The sequence below is a fragment of the Cupressus sempervirens genome, chromosome 11, assembly GCF_028749045.1.
Source record: "Cupressus sempervirens isolate cs-2001-9-10 chromosome 11, ASM2874904v1, whole genome shotgun sequence".
In the NCBI taxonomy this organism is placed as follows: Eukaryota; Viridiplantae; Streptophyta; class Pinopsida; order Cupressales; family Cupressaceae; genus Cupressus; species Cupressus sempervirens.
Window position 1 is genome coordinate 421,353,226 of NC_143128.1, and position 15,110 is coordinate 421,368,335.

General features: G+C 35.2%; 1 protein-coding gene across 1 annotated transcript in view; it reads right to left on the reverse strand.

Moving 5' to 3' along the window:
- The window catches only part of LOC149530237 (ketol-acid reductoisomerase), a 49,320-nt gene extending 34,664 nt beyond the window's left edge, over positions 1-14,656 (reverse strand). Inside the window, exons 1-2 of the mRNA XM_089811107.1 lie at positions 14,256-14,656; positions 13,989-14,081 (exon numbers count right to left, since the gene is read on the reverse strand). Coding sequence (XP_089667233.1) covers positions 13,989-14,081; positions 14,256-14,552 — 390 coding nt within the window. The 5' untranslated portion in view covers positions 14,553-14,656. The remainder of the gene's footprint in view (positions 1-13,988; positions 14,082-14,255) is intronic.
- Positions 14,657-15,110: the final 454 nt, after the last annotated feature.

A 15,110-nucleotide genomic window follows, 5' to 3' on the forward strand; every position in this document is an offset into this window, starting at 1 on the left:
GAGATATATTTTGGTTATTGAGAACCAATGATTATTATGATTATCAAGGAGACCTTCAGTTGCCAATAGAGAACTGTTGTGGTCATGATTATCTATGATGTTTTTTAGATGCTCATGGAGATTTGATGCTTTTATTATGGATATTTGAAGATTCTTATTGTGGATTATCTTTTGGTATTTCTTTCCAATTGCTCGTATAGGACTGGAGTGATTTTATGATTCCATGAGCTTAGGGTAAGTTATCTACTTGTAGTGTCAGGAAGTGGCTTGCAATAGGGGCCAAGGCCCTAAGTGGCTGCCAAGGTAACTCATTGTAAGTTGTTTTAATAAGTGAAAACATTTACACTAAATGGGGATTAAATGAACCTAAAAAGATAATTGTTAATGTTCTCGCCCATGCCTTGAGTACTTATACAAACTAGGATGGGAGTGGAGAGAACGCTTAGTTGTGACCTTGCATTTCATAGTATGCCTTGTCAGTATGAGAGGATACTAGTGGCTGCATGAGGATCGGTAGGGACCCGTGGAGTTGTAAGCTAACTGCCAGGGTAACTTCTACATGATATATGTGATGACACTTTCTTGCTTGCATAGTAGGTTTCCTACATGTCATTGTGTGCCTCTGGGATTAGATGTCAATTTTGTGATTGAAACTTTTGAAATAGTATACTTTTAGGATTCCTGGACTTAGAGAGTATTTTTATGCTATGTGATTTTGATATCCTGTTTGGGACTTGAGATTATCTCCTCAGCATGGTGGGAGTGGACCATTTAGGTTCCACGCGATCGGATGGTAATGTATTTCCACTCTTATCATTTGAGATTCGTTCGAGACACCGTGGCTGATGCATTCTTGGTTGGTATTTATCTTCATTCTATTCTTGGATCATTATGATAGATGATATACCTCATGATGGATGTATTTACTAGCATGTTTCTTATATTGATGATTTGCATATGTTAGATGATGTTATCTTATGTTTATTTTCTGCATATGATGTAGTATGTTTTTAGGTGTGACATTCCTACTATGTTAATACCGATGATCTTTTCGATGATTTGGAATGCTACGCACAGAGGGATGGCTAGGATCCACGATGGTCTAATGATGCTATTTACAGTTGGGAGGAACCGTGCAATTAGTTATTTATGTTTGTGATATATGGTTATCTTTTATGATGGATGTTTATATCTTTTGTGATGATGTATCATGTATGACATGGATTAATATTGGATGTGATGTTAGATGAATAGTTATGATTAGTTGTGATTCAACGTTAAGGGATCCTTAAAGAATGTAACCTGTTATGTTATGTTTATGTTTACTTTCATTTGAATTGTTGTTATTGCTTCTGCAAATGTTATGAATGGTTTTACTTTCATGTAAAAAAAAAAAATGCTACCAAACTTAGTGAAACTTTAGGTTAATTCTTTGGATCCTTTGGCGGGGCATTACACTGATACCATGTTAAAACTAGAGTCCAGAAATCCATGAAGATAACCATCAAAAAAGAGAAAACTGAAACAAAGAACACCAAAAATATCCTGGGAAAACCCTTCAAGAATGAAGGGAATAAACCAGCCACACAACACAAATATATCTTTATTGATAATGAAAATATTCAAGTGTACAATGCCTATCACTTAATGTGATATATATAACAAAAGAAAAGACTCTTCACATTATAACTGAAAGTCTCTTGAGATTCTTGTTACTCCTATAATTAAATATGACTCTTCAAATATTCATGCCTCAACGCATGAGAATGACACATGTCATTTACATTTAATGTTACAAATTAAACTTAAGTGTCCTTTTCAGCTAAAGATGACAATAACGGTAATAACATCCAAATTTCAAGAGATAAAGATCTCTATCGCAGCTACAAACTTTAACAATTCGAATACCAAGAAATCTCAAAATATGCAATGACTAACTTGCTCGGAATTCCTTACCTCCCAACAACTCACTTTACTGAAATGCTACTACCTTGCCGATTTTTCTGTACAACCTATATAGTGCTGAATAGAAGGAAGATTGGGGTGACGTCCAACTCCCTTAGAAAACTTCAAACTTGAGGGTTTTCATCCTCACAGCTCAAACCAGTCACATTTAAGCAACCAGAACTCACAATATCTTTTTCATAAATTCTTGTGTGTTCTCTAATCCCAATACAAGCTCTCATTTATAATCTCTAAGGGAAAACACAAGGAGCAAGGAATGTGGGATTAAAACTTCATTTTCGTCCTGTAGTCACTTAAAGCCACTTTATAAAGTAAATAGCTTTATAACATAACAATGACTTAATTCCAAACACTTTAATAAAGTTTTGAAGTAAATAAAATTAAACTTCCATTGTGATTGGTAGGCATCCTATTAAATAATAGCGTTAATCTATCCGAATGTGGAGCTAGATTAAACTGGCACCCAAAATACTAGTGCTGAGAAGGGGACATGACATTTTGGTTACTTCAGTTAATCATTGTTTTAGTTATGGTTATCACAGTTAACCGTTAGTAGTTAAATCAGTTAAAGTCTCATGAAAAGGATTTAAGATGTTTTGTTTCAAAAGTTAGTTGAAGAAAACTCTATCATTTCTATGTGAAATCAGATATTAGTTCTTCTTTATTTTGTTATAAAACGTTGTCTGTTACATTCTTTGTGGTCAATAATATGTTTTCCTTTACGCAAGAGCCTACAACACAATGGTAAATTGTGAGCCTCTTATCTGGGAGGTCTTGGATTCAAATTTACTCCAGGTTAATAAAAAATAATAATCAATCACAACACATAATAATAATAATAATGATTCTTGGCTTTGGCCTCTTACCGATCAAAAAATAATATGTTTTCATTTTAATATTGTGTTCGTATAAAATACTTATTTAAAATAATAACTCATTTTTAATATATTTATATATTACAAATTCAGAAATATTCTTTTATATTTATTAGCTTTTAATTTATATAGTTATTAAGAAGAATTTTATATATTATTATATATCACATTATAATATGGTATGCCATATTATAATACAGTATGCCATACCTAGCTTACTAAACATAGCATTGCAGCTACTTCTGCACCTTTTTAGGAAGAGTGATTATGTCTTAAATTAGCTTATATCAGCTTTATGCCTTTACATGTATGTTTTACTTCAACAAGCATGGACCTCCAAAGAAACAAATACATCTTTCCTGAAATATAAAGAAATAAACCTGGGGGATTTCAGCACGTACATCACTTTCTCTTGAACTTTTTATACAGTTGATTAAATTGCATAACTAGAGATGTCAAGGTGTTATTTAAAGTTACTTATAACATCTGTTGATGGATTAATGAAATTAATTATGAGAATTCTAGCAACTAATGCCTTGTGTATGGATAAGTGGGTACAGTAAGAAGATTGTCCAACTACCTTTGTGTGCTCAAGCGGATGCAGGAAAATTGTTCACCTTCAGAAAGGGGAAGGATAGTGTCATTAGCGAAAGGGGTGCAGACATGAAAGGAGGCCAAAGTTGATATGTGTGTGTATCAAATTTAACTTATAATTTCAATGGACATGTGTAATTGAACTCGATTCAACCAATTTTATTATCTTCATTTAATAACCTATTCAAATACACACACATACATACATGTATTAGATATGTATACTGTTGCTCTTGGAATTCTTCAATATAATTTTGTGTGTGTTTATAAATGTGTATGTATGTATACATATATGCATATCTATATTCATATCAAAGTAATTATTAAATCAAGAATTTAAATTTGAATGCTAACAGTGGCATATTATGCAACTGCTTCTTAATAGAACTCTCAATTGAATGGTGCCGAAGCCTAATCACATAGCATAGTGGATCATACATAAAAGGTTAGGCTCATATATGCATGTTGCTTCATAATATTACAAGATGTAGTTACACTTTCTAGAATAGCTCTCTTTGAATTCTTCAAAGAGCCCTTTTGATTTTGGGAAGTTTTTATGAAGTTCAAAAAGATTAATCATTCTCCTCTAAAACACTCTGGAAATCAATTTATGGCAATCTTTCAAAGGGTGTGAATGAAAGAGGGGGAATGGTCAAACTAGTGGGAATGCATCATCTGTTTTAGGGGAGAAAATAGCAAGTGGTATCAGTTTATATGGTATCTACAATCAAAAACATATAATTAGGAGACTGAGGCAGCAAGAGCTTCAAGATCTCGACTTACCTAAAAGTATTGATGGTAATACATACACGGCATCATGAATCTAGAAGGGGTTCTTTTTTCTATGCTCTCTTGTCAAGAATTTTTTTGTCAAAATAACCATTATCACTATCACAGAGCACAACGTGATAGATTAATACAGGAATCAGAGTTCACTGGGGAGGGGTACATTTGAGGAAGCTATCTATTATCAATCTTGTCAGTCTAATCAGACTTGTCAATTCTCATTCAATAATTTATTCTTAATTTGAATCTCACAAATTGGTGCTATATTATATTTGACATGCAATTGAATGATCATACACATAATAAGGTAGTAAGTTAGTAATGCATCAATTTGCATTGAATGTTTGTTGTTGAATCAAAAAGAGTAATGCATAATCAACTATCAATTTGCATTGCTTGTTTATTGTTGAATCAGAAGTGTAATTCATAACCAAGTATCAAGCTGCATAGCTTATCGGCTGTAAAGAAATTGATAAGAATAACTCCTGGATTCAAAAACTTATCTTGCATTCACATTACAGTTATTCATGATGACTTCTATATCTTGATCTCAAAAGAAAATGCTGACACTTTGTCTTAGAAACATATATCGAGCTGTAAAAGAACAGAATAATGAAAAGAAAGTAAAAGCCAAAGTAAATTCTTTCCATGTAAATTGCATTCTATGCATTATTATGAAATCTTAGAACGAGCAAAGTGCTGCTCCAAACACACACACACACACACACACACACATCATATTACTTACGACAATATTCTTTGTTGCTGTACTTACACCAATTATGGTGTTCGTATGATTCAGATCGGTTGATCATTATTCTCACAATTAGCCAATAAAAGGCTTGATAGCCTAGATATCATGTCAACAAAAGATACAATAAACATAAAATATATTCTGATTTTAAGCAGCAATTAGTCTATAGCTCCCTTCGTCTTCAAATATGTAGTGTCACAATTTTAAAAATTTGTAGGTAAAGAGGCCACCAAGTTCAAACCCCTCTTGGGCCACTGTCCATGCAAAAATTGTGCCTTTGTTGGGGCACTGCACTCATAGGTTTTAACAAGTGTGGGGATGCGGTCCCCCATTTGTGAACTTAATGGTTCATAGCTTAGCCTCAAAATCATTTCACATGGAGTCAAAGGGCATGCCATGTCAGCATCACCAGTCACATTAAAAAGTTTACTAGACACTAATTTATTTATTTTTAAACTATAGCAACCTTGGGAAGTTGACTGTTAATGTTTCTATACCAAGGCTAAAATAAGCAACAAAGGTCAAATTATTAACACGGAGACAATTTATCCTGGGAAAACCCTCCACTTGAGGGCAAAAAACCCAGCCATGTGAAAAAAAATCATTTATTGAATAATAACAAAAAATTAGATACAATGCTCAAAACACATGCTGAGACTTAAAGATAAACTCCAACAATATTCAACTGCATCTATAACAAAGAAGAGGCATTTCGATATGCCATAACAATGACTCTTCAACTTCAAACCTTTCCAATCTTGACGCAGGTGCCTAATAGTATTCATATCTCCACACACAGACCCTTCACATCTCCAAGCGGTGGACCCCTCAATATATCCTCAAAGGTCTTTTAACATCAAACATACTCAAATGCAACGCTTAAAACTGTTGAAGATAAAGTCAACCAACGAAGGTATCATATCAGGTATTAAAAAATCTCTTACAGCTACAATACTTTAACTCTCCCCCTTAACAAAGGAGATTTTTTTTCAAATTATCATGTCGTGGAGTCTCTCAACATGATAGTTACAATGGCTACACACATAATGAAAAAACCAAAAAATTATCAAGGATCATCATGGATTCTCTCAACATGATGTTCACCATGGGCACTGCCATGAGTGAAATAAACACAAGTTCACATCACAGAGTCACTCAAACTGATGTTGTCATCTCAATGTTACATTTACCATGGCTACTCCAGAGGGCGAATAAACAAAAAACTAAGTAATCGAGTCTCACACATGACTTCGACTACGGCTACTCACAGAGGGTGGATTCACCATAGCTACTCACAGAGGGTGGAACAAGAGCTTTCACCTCAAACTTCTCTTGCGAAGAAGAATGCTTAACAAGGGATTGTACCTCAAACCTCTCCTTCACGGAGAACTCATTAAGAAGGGATTGCACCTCAAACTTCTCCCTACAAGGAACTCATTAAACAAGGGATTACACCTCGAACTTCTCCCTCACAAGGAACTCACTAAATAAGGGATACTTCTCCCTCATAGGGAACTCATCAAACAAGGGATCGCACCTCAAACTTCTCCCTCCTCATTTAAGGTTGTCTGTGATGGATAGTTAAACTCCCTCTAAATGGACACTCCTCTCAGCACAGGCAACATTCTCGTTGCTTTGATTATCACAGCAAATAGAGTTGATTCCAATGTTGACCAAATAATGAGCTTTTGAGGTCACACTGCTTCTTGTGCTTGTTGATCTTATATAAAGAACATGACATTCTCCCTCTATTTGATGAAGGGTGCTCCCCTTAATATCATAAACACATAACAGAAACAAAGAAACAACAGCAAATGCAAGAACAAAATATGGACTTCTTATTATTGCCACAATTGCGGAATTACAAAATTCACAATTACAATATGCTAACCCACATGGGCGCCTTCATTACAGTAATCTTCAAGACAAAGCCGCGAACTACCACCTAGAGTTGTCATAGACAATGTTCAGGCATTTCTTAAGTAGGCAATTTTATGCCGCCCAGGAAGGTTCTAGACATTCAAACTTAATACCTAGGGCCAATAGACCCTAACAATACATATAAAGTCGGCCAAATACATTTTTGACATTTATTTTGGACGTTTTGGTCAACCCAACTTCGGAAGACCATAACTCTCGAACCATTGCTCCGATTGGCTATTATAACCACTTTTTGGAAACCACGACTCTTAATCTACAAAATTGGATACGCGCAATCACCCATCTGTCAAGTTTTCGAACCTCATCTGAGCACTCTAAGGCCTCCAATGGTGAGCCTGAAGTTTATTTACCAAAATTGCAAACCAAAAATCCGCAATAAATCCATAAATACACATGATATGGCACTAAGCTTCAACTGATAGGCTAACATATCCAAGATGAATATCCACCTTTGAAATTAGAACACTCCGAGCTCATATGACAAACTTACTCAAAATAGCAAGTTCCTAGAAATAGTAACCCCCTTGTCTACTAGTCCTTATTAAAATAGAAAAGGCTGAAAATAAAAATATTTTTGGATGATGCAAGATTGCTCTTACAATCAAGATGCCCCTACATCACTATTGCTCAAACTTCCTCGAAATCTCGTTTCCTCCTCTTCAAAGAAACTAATCGATTTGACAAACCATAGAATCTTCCTCTTTAATGAAAATATGTGACACCAATTCAGTACCATGGCAGCAAGCAGTGTCCCATGCCATTTCTACAGCTCACATGACTTTGCATGTTATCTCTCATCATCTCATTGCTTTCTAATTTGTCTTGGAAGCATTTTTAGAGAGATTAGTTAAAGGTCATAGAATCAAGCTATCCTGAAGAGAAATGTAATGCTAAAAATGCACAGGATTCACTATAGCTTGCATGAATTTGCATGTTATCTCTCATCATCTCATTGCTTTCTGATTTGTCTTGGAAGCAATTTTAGAGAGATTAGTAAAGGTTCATAGAATCAAGCTATCCTGAAGAGAAATGTAATGCTAAAAGCGTACAAGATTCACTGTATGCATTCACAACAACAAAATTTCATGGACATCATTCAAGGATATGAAGTACTTATCTCTTTATAGTCGAATCTGTCTTTTAAGATTCGCAAGCAGGTTACACAACCCCTGTGCAAGCCAGGCACAACACAGCCTGTAGCTCCGAGTGCTTTGAACAATAAACCCCTTGTTTATACAGTCAAATTTGATAAAAGCACTGAGGTTCAATCTGAATATTTTCAAACCCTTCCTACTCCTCAGCCACCCTACTGTTGTTGACTATTTTGTCAAGCCCTTGTATCATATTTCACACACCACAAACTTTGTCTCCACAGATTGCATCACACTGCCCTCCACCACCAATCAGCCCAGCCAATACTTATTATTCATCGAGTCTTCAATACATATAGAACTCCCAAAACACTACCATATATCTCGACATCATAATAAATGTCTCACTCTGCACACTTAGAAAATACAAATAAACTGAAATAAATGATACTCCAATCAAGCACTCAGAACTTCCACAGCAACACCAGCGATTGAACAAAAACATTTAATGCAGAAACAAAACAGTCTGTTTGTTCATAGCAAAATGAATACTGCTTCTAACTCCATATACAAGATGTTTGCTTAAACCTGCTCTGATACAATGTTAATGCTTCTTACCAGGGTTAAAATAAGTAGCGAAAGGTCAAATAGTGAAATAAAAATTTAAAGATTTGATTTTGTAGTTTAGAGATTCAATGTGGATTCTTTCTACACTATTAGCTGAATGACAGAAGGATATTTTCCTTGAATTCCCTTTTAAATCATTTATTTTAAATAAAAACTTGGGAATTGCAAATGCAAAGTAGCATTTATTTGAAAGCAGAATGATAATTTCCAAACAGTGAGGTTATTAATGTGGCCATTAAAATCTAGTCAGTATTCCTCATACATTGCAGTTTTCTAAATGACTTTTCTTGTGTTGTCAAACACACGTGCCCATTGCAAATGAGGACCCTGACTTTTTAGCTTTGGCAATCAGAAGTCACTAGTCTTAAGTCTTAGTTAGCCAACATTTAGAGTCTTGAGGGGCTGATGAGGAGGGAATTTAGGAAAGCCTGTTTGAATTGCAAGTCAAAGCCTTGTTGTGAGTAAGAAGTTGTTAGGTGCAAGTCATTCTTTGAAGTCTGATCTGAAAAGGGTAAAATCGTGAAATCGGAAAAAAGCTTGTAAGCGTTGAATCCAGATTTAACATTTTTGGCTCTCAAACTGAAGTCAATTATTGATGTTCAATTGGCAAGACAAGGGAGATGCTTAACAATTAGGAGGATCTAAATGTCTCCTTCAAACCTAACCTGATTATATATCAAATTGCAACTCTCAAGCAGCAAGCACACAGATTACAGTCAAAAAGTCGTGGCATTGATTTGAGTGAGGAGGTAAAAGATTGAAACCAATGAAAATCTGGGTGACGTGCATGAAATTGTTGAGCACGTAACAAAGTTTGGAGATGAATTGACATGAAGCTCAAGACGGGCCAAGCTTTTGTCTTGCATTGACTCGGCGCCCAAGAGGCCTTTCATTTCCACTCATCATCTTGACATGAAGCCCAACCCATGTGTATTCCGCTTAAACTTTGAATAGAACCCCAACAAGCATTGATTTCTCATTAAGTTTAACATTAATCCCAACCAAAAGAAGAATTCTGCCCAGCCTTGGGAAAATCAGAATCAGATTTGAGGACATTGGCATTGTCACAATGAAATTAGAGCAAGCAGCAAATGAAATAGATCTCCACATCATGTCATACAAAACCTAGAAAATTTGGAGTCAAATACAAACACTTGAGCCCAAATGAGGGCTATATTCCACCAAACTTGACCTTGAGCCAAAGAAGCCCTCAATTTCCACCTCAATGATTATGTGGCCCAAGTGACCCCTTTTCTGCTCTATGTCCAAGTTGAGGCCAAGGACCACTAAATTTTCACATAAGTTGGCACCCAATGATGTGTTAAAATCCGATCAAGTTTAAAAGGCTTTAAAAACTTTGAAACTAAGACAAGATGATTGGGTTGCCAAATAAGATGAATTATTGATTAGAGAGCTTAAAAAGATGAAGTTGCTTGCTAATGGAAGTTGACAAATGCTAGCAACAACAAAAATTTGAAAACAAATCGCAGCAGGACGATCTGCCAAACTAATCCAAAACTGAAATGCCAAGAAACAAGTGAAAACATGGAGAAATTGAGCCCAAGGAAGGGGAAAATTTCAACCAAGGCTTGAATGTCGCCCACACGACTACAAATTTGCACCTTAAAGTGAGAGGATCAACCGAAGGAAACTTCAGTTTTCCACCTAGATTTGGTATCGACACCAAAGACAAGGTCATTTTCCACCAAAGATGTGGTATTTGAGGCCCACGAAACCCTTGAAATCCGCTCAACACTTAAATTGGAGCCCAAACAACAATCAAATTTCAACCAAGCCTTAAATTGAGCACAATTTCATTCAAATTTCCACCAACAATCAAGATCATGCCCAAACACATGGCAAAATCTGATCAAGTAAAGTATGAGCCCAAGGATAAGGTAATTTCCACAAATGCAAGCCCAAAAAGCTATGAAATATGTGTGGTACGCCCGAGAAGGCTATGAAATCCCTATGGTAAGCCCAAAAAGGGGGTTATTCCCTCCCATGAACAATTGCAATTCAATTTCATTAAAACTCTTATTGTAGTCAGGTCAATCCTCAGTATTCATCAAATTGCAATTGAATAAACAAATATGTTGAGGTCGGCCTTCATGAAGAATAACTATATGCAATCCAAATTTAATCCTTAGTTAAGTCAGCCCTATTGCTAAAGGTGATGTCTTTCACACTTAACGCCTATATAAGTGGAGAGAAGCACCTCACTTCAAAACATAGTGTAGTTCGATAAATACCAATTTAGAGCCGAAAAACAAGAGGAAGGCAGATCTCAACCAAGACAAATGCAAAATACAACAAAATGAATAAGAACTAAAGGGTAGAATTGAAGACTTTTGTGAATTCAAAAGTAAGAGCAAATCAAACAAGAAGAAATCATACTTGAGGTTGATCAAAATCAAGAATTAGGGGTTGCAAACAAGAATAAATCTTTGACCTCTAGTCAAATACAAGTGATGACCCTTTCATACTTTGCCCTTGAATTTACCTTCGCCCACCCTGTGGTCCCAAACCCAGCTCAATTCACAACTATTAACTTGAAGCCAAAATTAACAACTTGATGGATTGACAATTAATACCTTGAATAATATTCAAATGCTTTTATATATTATTCTAAATTAAATTTATGAAATTATATGTATTACTGAATGAATTTCAAATTGTTTGTTAATGACAATATAAAATTGATACTTGAATGCTTGATTTTTGAATGGTTGATGTTTGAATGTTTGGGATTTAAATGGTTGATATTTGAATGATGAGGGAATTGGGCTTTTGTTGCTTGCTAGACTGTTATGCTTGAATAAATTGTTGAGTTAATTTGTTTGCTTGATGGATGGATTGACAAGTAATGATGTATTGATATTTTCTTGGAAAGAGTTGCACCCTTTCTCACACTATCACTACTTTTGAAACAATTATTTGATTTAATTGCAATGTCACATAATGTTTTATACCTAATTGATTGATGATTTGATAATTTATTCAATGATTATCTCAATGAAATAGTTTGCTCATTATATCCATTACTTGAAGGAGTTACCACCTTACAAGTAAAGAGTCACCACACTTCATTTTTGTTTTTGAGACTAATAACTAATTTTCAAATTGATCTTCTTCATTTCTAATTTATGATTTATTTATTCCTTCCTTGATGATCTCCCGAGGAGATGATCCCTTTTTACCTCATTCTTAAGGAAGTCGCAACCTTTCATGACTCCTACCCTCTGAAAGAATCACAACTATGCACCCTTAGTTGTTGTCTTTTGAAAATAGCCAACAATTTGAATCAACACCGAGCACTAATATAAGTCATGTTAGAATGAACACTATTGTTTTGAAAAATATGTGTTTTAAATTAAACATATTCGTTCAAAAGTGAGTTTGAATGAAAGTGCATGACTCCATTCAAACCCCCTTCAAACAAACATCCTTATTAAGTATGTCTCCACCTTTTCCGCAGATATTTTGGCCTTCTCAACCCAAGTTGAAGGTTGGAAAGAAATCATCTAGTTAGACCAAATCACACGATAGCAGTCCTCAAAATGAGCTTTCCAACAACTATAATTATAATACAATTTGAGTTTATTATAAATAAAAAATCAGTTTTAGAAAACATAGGTTTTTCACCAAAAACCACTTCTCTATCTACAAATGGAAAAATAGTAAGCTAATTTTAAACATACTGAAAATATTTCAACACATTAGGTATTGATGCCTTTGTTCCAGCATTTTTAAAAAATGAATTCAAATGAGTACTAGTGTCCCATAATTCGCAGCAAGTCATATGAGTTTAGGTGGGTCGTGGGCCGGGCAATTGCTGGTGGGCTTTCCTGACCTATGACCATGACTCAACGGGTCATGAGCCATGACCCACATGACTTAGGCGAGCCAGATAATGCAATGACTCCTTCAGTCCGACAGTCATGATCCACAAATATTGCAGAAAGAGGTGTTCAGTCTTAAAGCTACAATATTTTATAGTATTATACTTACTCTGATATGCCAAAGAAAGAAGTTGCAATGCTTTTATGTAAGCCCCCAACTTCAACAGTATATGATGAATGCAGTAAAGTTGCATCAATCACTAAGTTATGGCTATTGCAAGATGCAAGGCATATCCCAACAAATAATGCATCACAAGTTCAATCAACTACAATACAGTAGAGATTATCTTAGTATTATTTTGTATGCTGATTTAAATAATATTTTCACATGATTTTCTACTCCTAAGCAAGGATCTTGTATTTTATATATGTATATGTGTGTGTGTGTGTATATACATATATATGTGTGTGTGTGTGTGTGTGTGTGTGTGTGTGTGTGTATATATATTCCTTGCCTGTACTTATAAGATGGATGTATGTGATCAAATTAACTTCTATTTAATAATGTTATAATGTCTTTAAGCTTTATTCAATAATGGGTGATGAAACAAGCTTTAAATAATTAAAAATCTCTCAATTTCAAGGGTTTTTTCATTTGGCCAAGTCATAGCCGAGTAACTACGATACATACAGAACAAGTTATGCTCTACAAAATCCACCTATGTCCAAATAATAAATAGTTGACTTCTAAACTTAATTAACAAAATATTTAACAAACTACTCTGAAACCAAACGATCTCTCTTTTATACCTTAATTCTTCCAAATAGTCACAACTCTTTATTTCATGCCTTTTGATCACTCACTATACTTGACTAAATTTGAATTTTATATTTTTACTTCTATTATTTATTCATTTACTTACTGATTTATTTATTTATTTATTTTAAATTATTATTATTTTAATCCAACCCCATTTCAAAAAGGGACATTGCATATTCCTGGTACTAAGCTTACGAGAAATTTAACCAACTTAAAACCTAGATTTGCAGCGATACCTGCGTAAATGTAAACCTCCCTAGCAGAACTAATTAAGATCAGGCAGACTACCATTGAACTAAGCTCGCCTTGGTACTACTTTAACATGAAACACAACAAAAAAATAGATCATCCTCACCACTGAATAGAAAATAATGTAGCATCCAAAAATCCAAAACTAAATATGAAGCTACTCGGAAATGATGCTACGAACTGATAATGCCGATCACTTAGGAATGTTATCAGTATAATGCACTTGTTCATCTACATGATAGATATTCGAACCATTTCTAGTGATATGTGAGCCAAGCGCGCCTACTACAAACCCAAAATGCTTTGAATCTGGGTACTGTTATTCTTTGAAAAATCGTATTTCCAACCTACTACTTCAAAAAAAGCTACTAATAAGATTCAGTGCCTAAGAACTCAAAAGCAAAAACTGGACAGAGATCAATCAGAAAATGATGAATAAGTTACCTGAGAACCCCAACCAATGACTCCAATCTGCTTGATGCCCCTGAAAGCCTCGGGAAGCAACTCAAACAGATCTCTGCCTCCTCTCACAATAAACTGCACACCTTAAAAAGAAGCATCTCAGCAAAACACAAGTTGAATATCAGAATGAAAAGAACAAAAACTGTCCTACATCTCTGTTAAAGTGAAACACCCGAGGCTATGAAGAGAAAGGGAAAAAAAACGCCTCTTCCCTCCCACTACCACACAAAAACACAAAACAAAAAAAACCTCGTCTTGGCCAGCAAGAGTAATCTTTTCTTTGGTAAAAACGTTGGTCTGGAAATCAAGAGAGGAGACAGTTGTGGCGACTGGGTTGGCTGCGACCATGCAGATAGGCGACCTAACCATCCTCCATGAAGACGCAGCCCGCATCGTTCCCTTCCAGCTCAAGCATTTTGAAGAAGAAGAAAACCCCACCTTAACAAAAGATGAACTAATGCCTTTTCTCTCCACGTCCGCGTTCACAAGTCCATTGCCGATATTCTGAACGATGCCTGACGCAGGAGTGGAAATCGCGGCCGCCATTGCAGTTGTGGCTATGGATAATCTGATTTAGCGAGGGTTTATTCAACAGATGCTGTGTGGAGACAAACATTCAAGTATGACTCTCCACTTGAACCTTTAGCCATAAAGAGAAACGCGTCTTAGTGAAATTGAAGTTGATAAGAACGGCCCACTTGCATTTAGGTCATTGTTGACCTGTTATGTGTGCAACATATAGCCGGCCATTGGAGACTATGCTATTGGCTATGTGCAATATTTGGAGTGGCTTCCAAATTTTCAACAACATAAGATTGAGAAACAAGAGCTCTAGTTGAGCTCAAGTCCCTACCTTATAAAGAAGGGGAATAATTGGAGGGGGTAATATGAGGACTTATAAGTGCAATAGATTGTAGAATAGGTGGGGTCAATTGATGAAATGTTTAGCGTTGTATTTAGTGCATCACACAAGTTGAAAATTAAATGCTTTGACAAGAGTCTATACAAGATATTTCCATATTTTAAAACTAGGAGCTACTGATGTAATCGGTGTACAATTGATCAAACAAAAATAAAATAAAAAGTACTTTTCAGTTCAAAGAG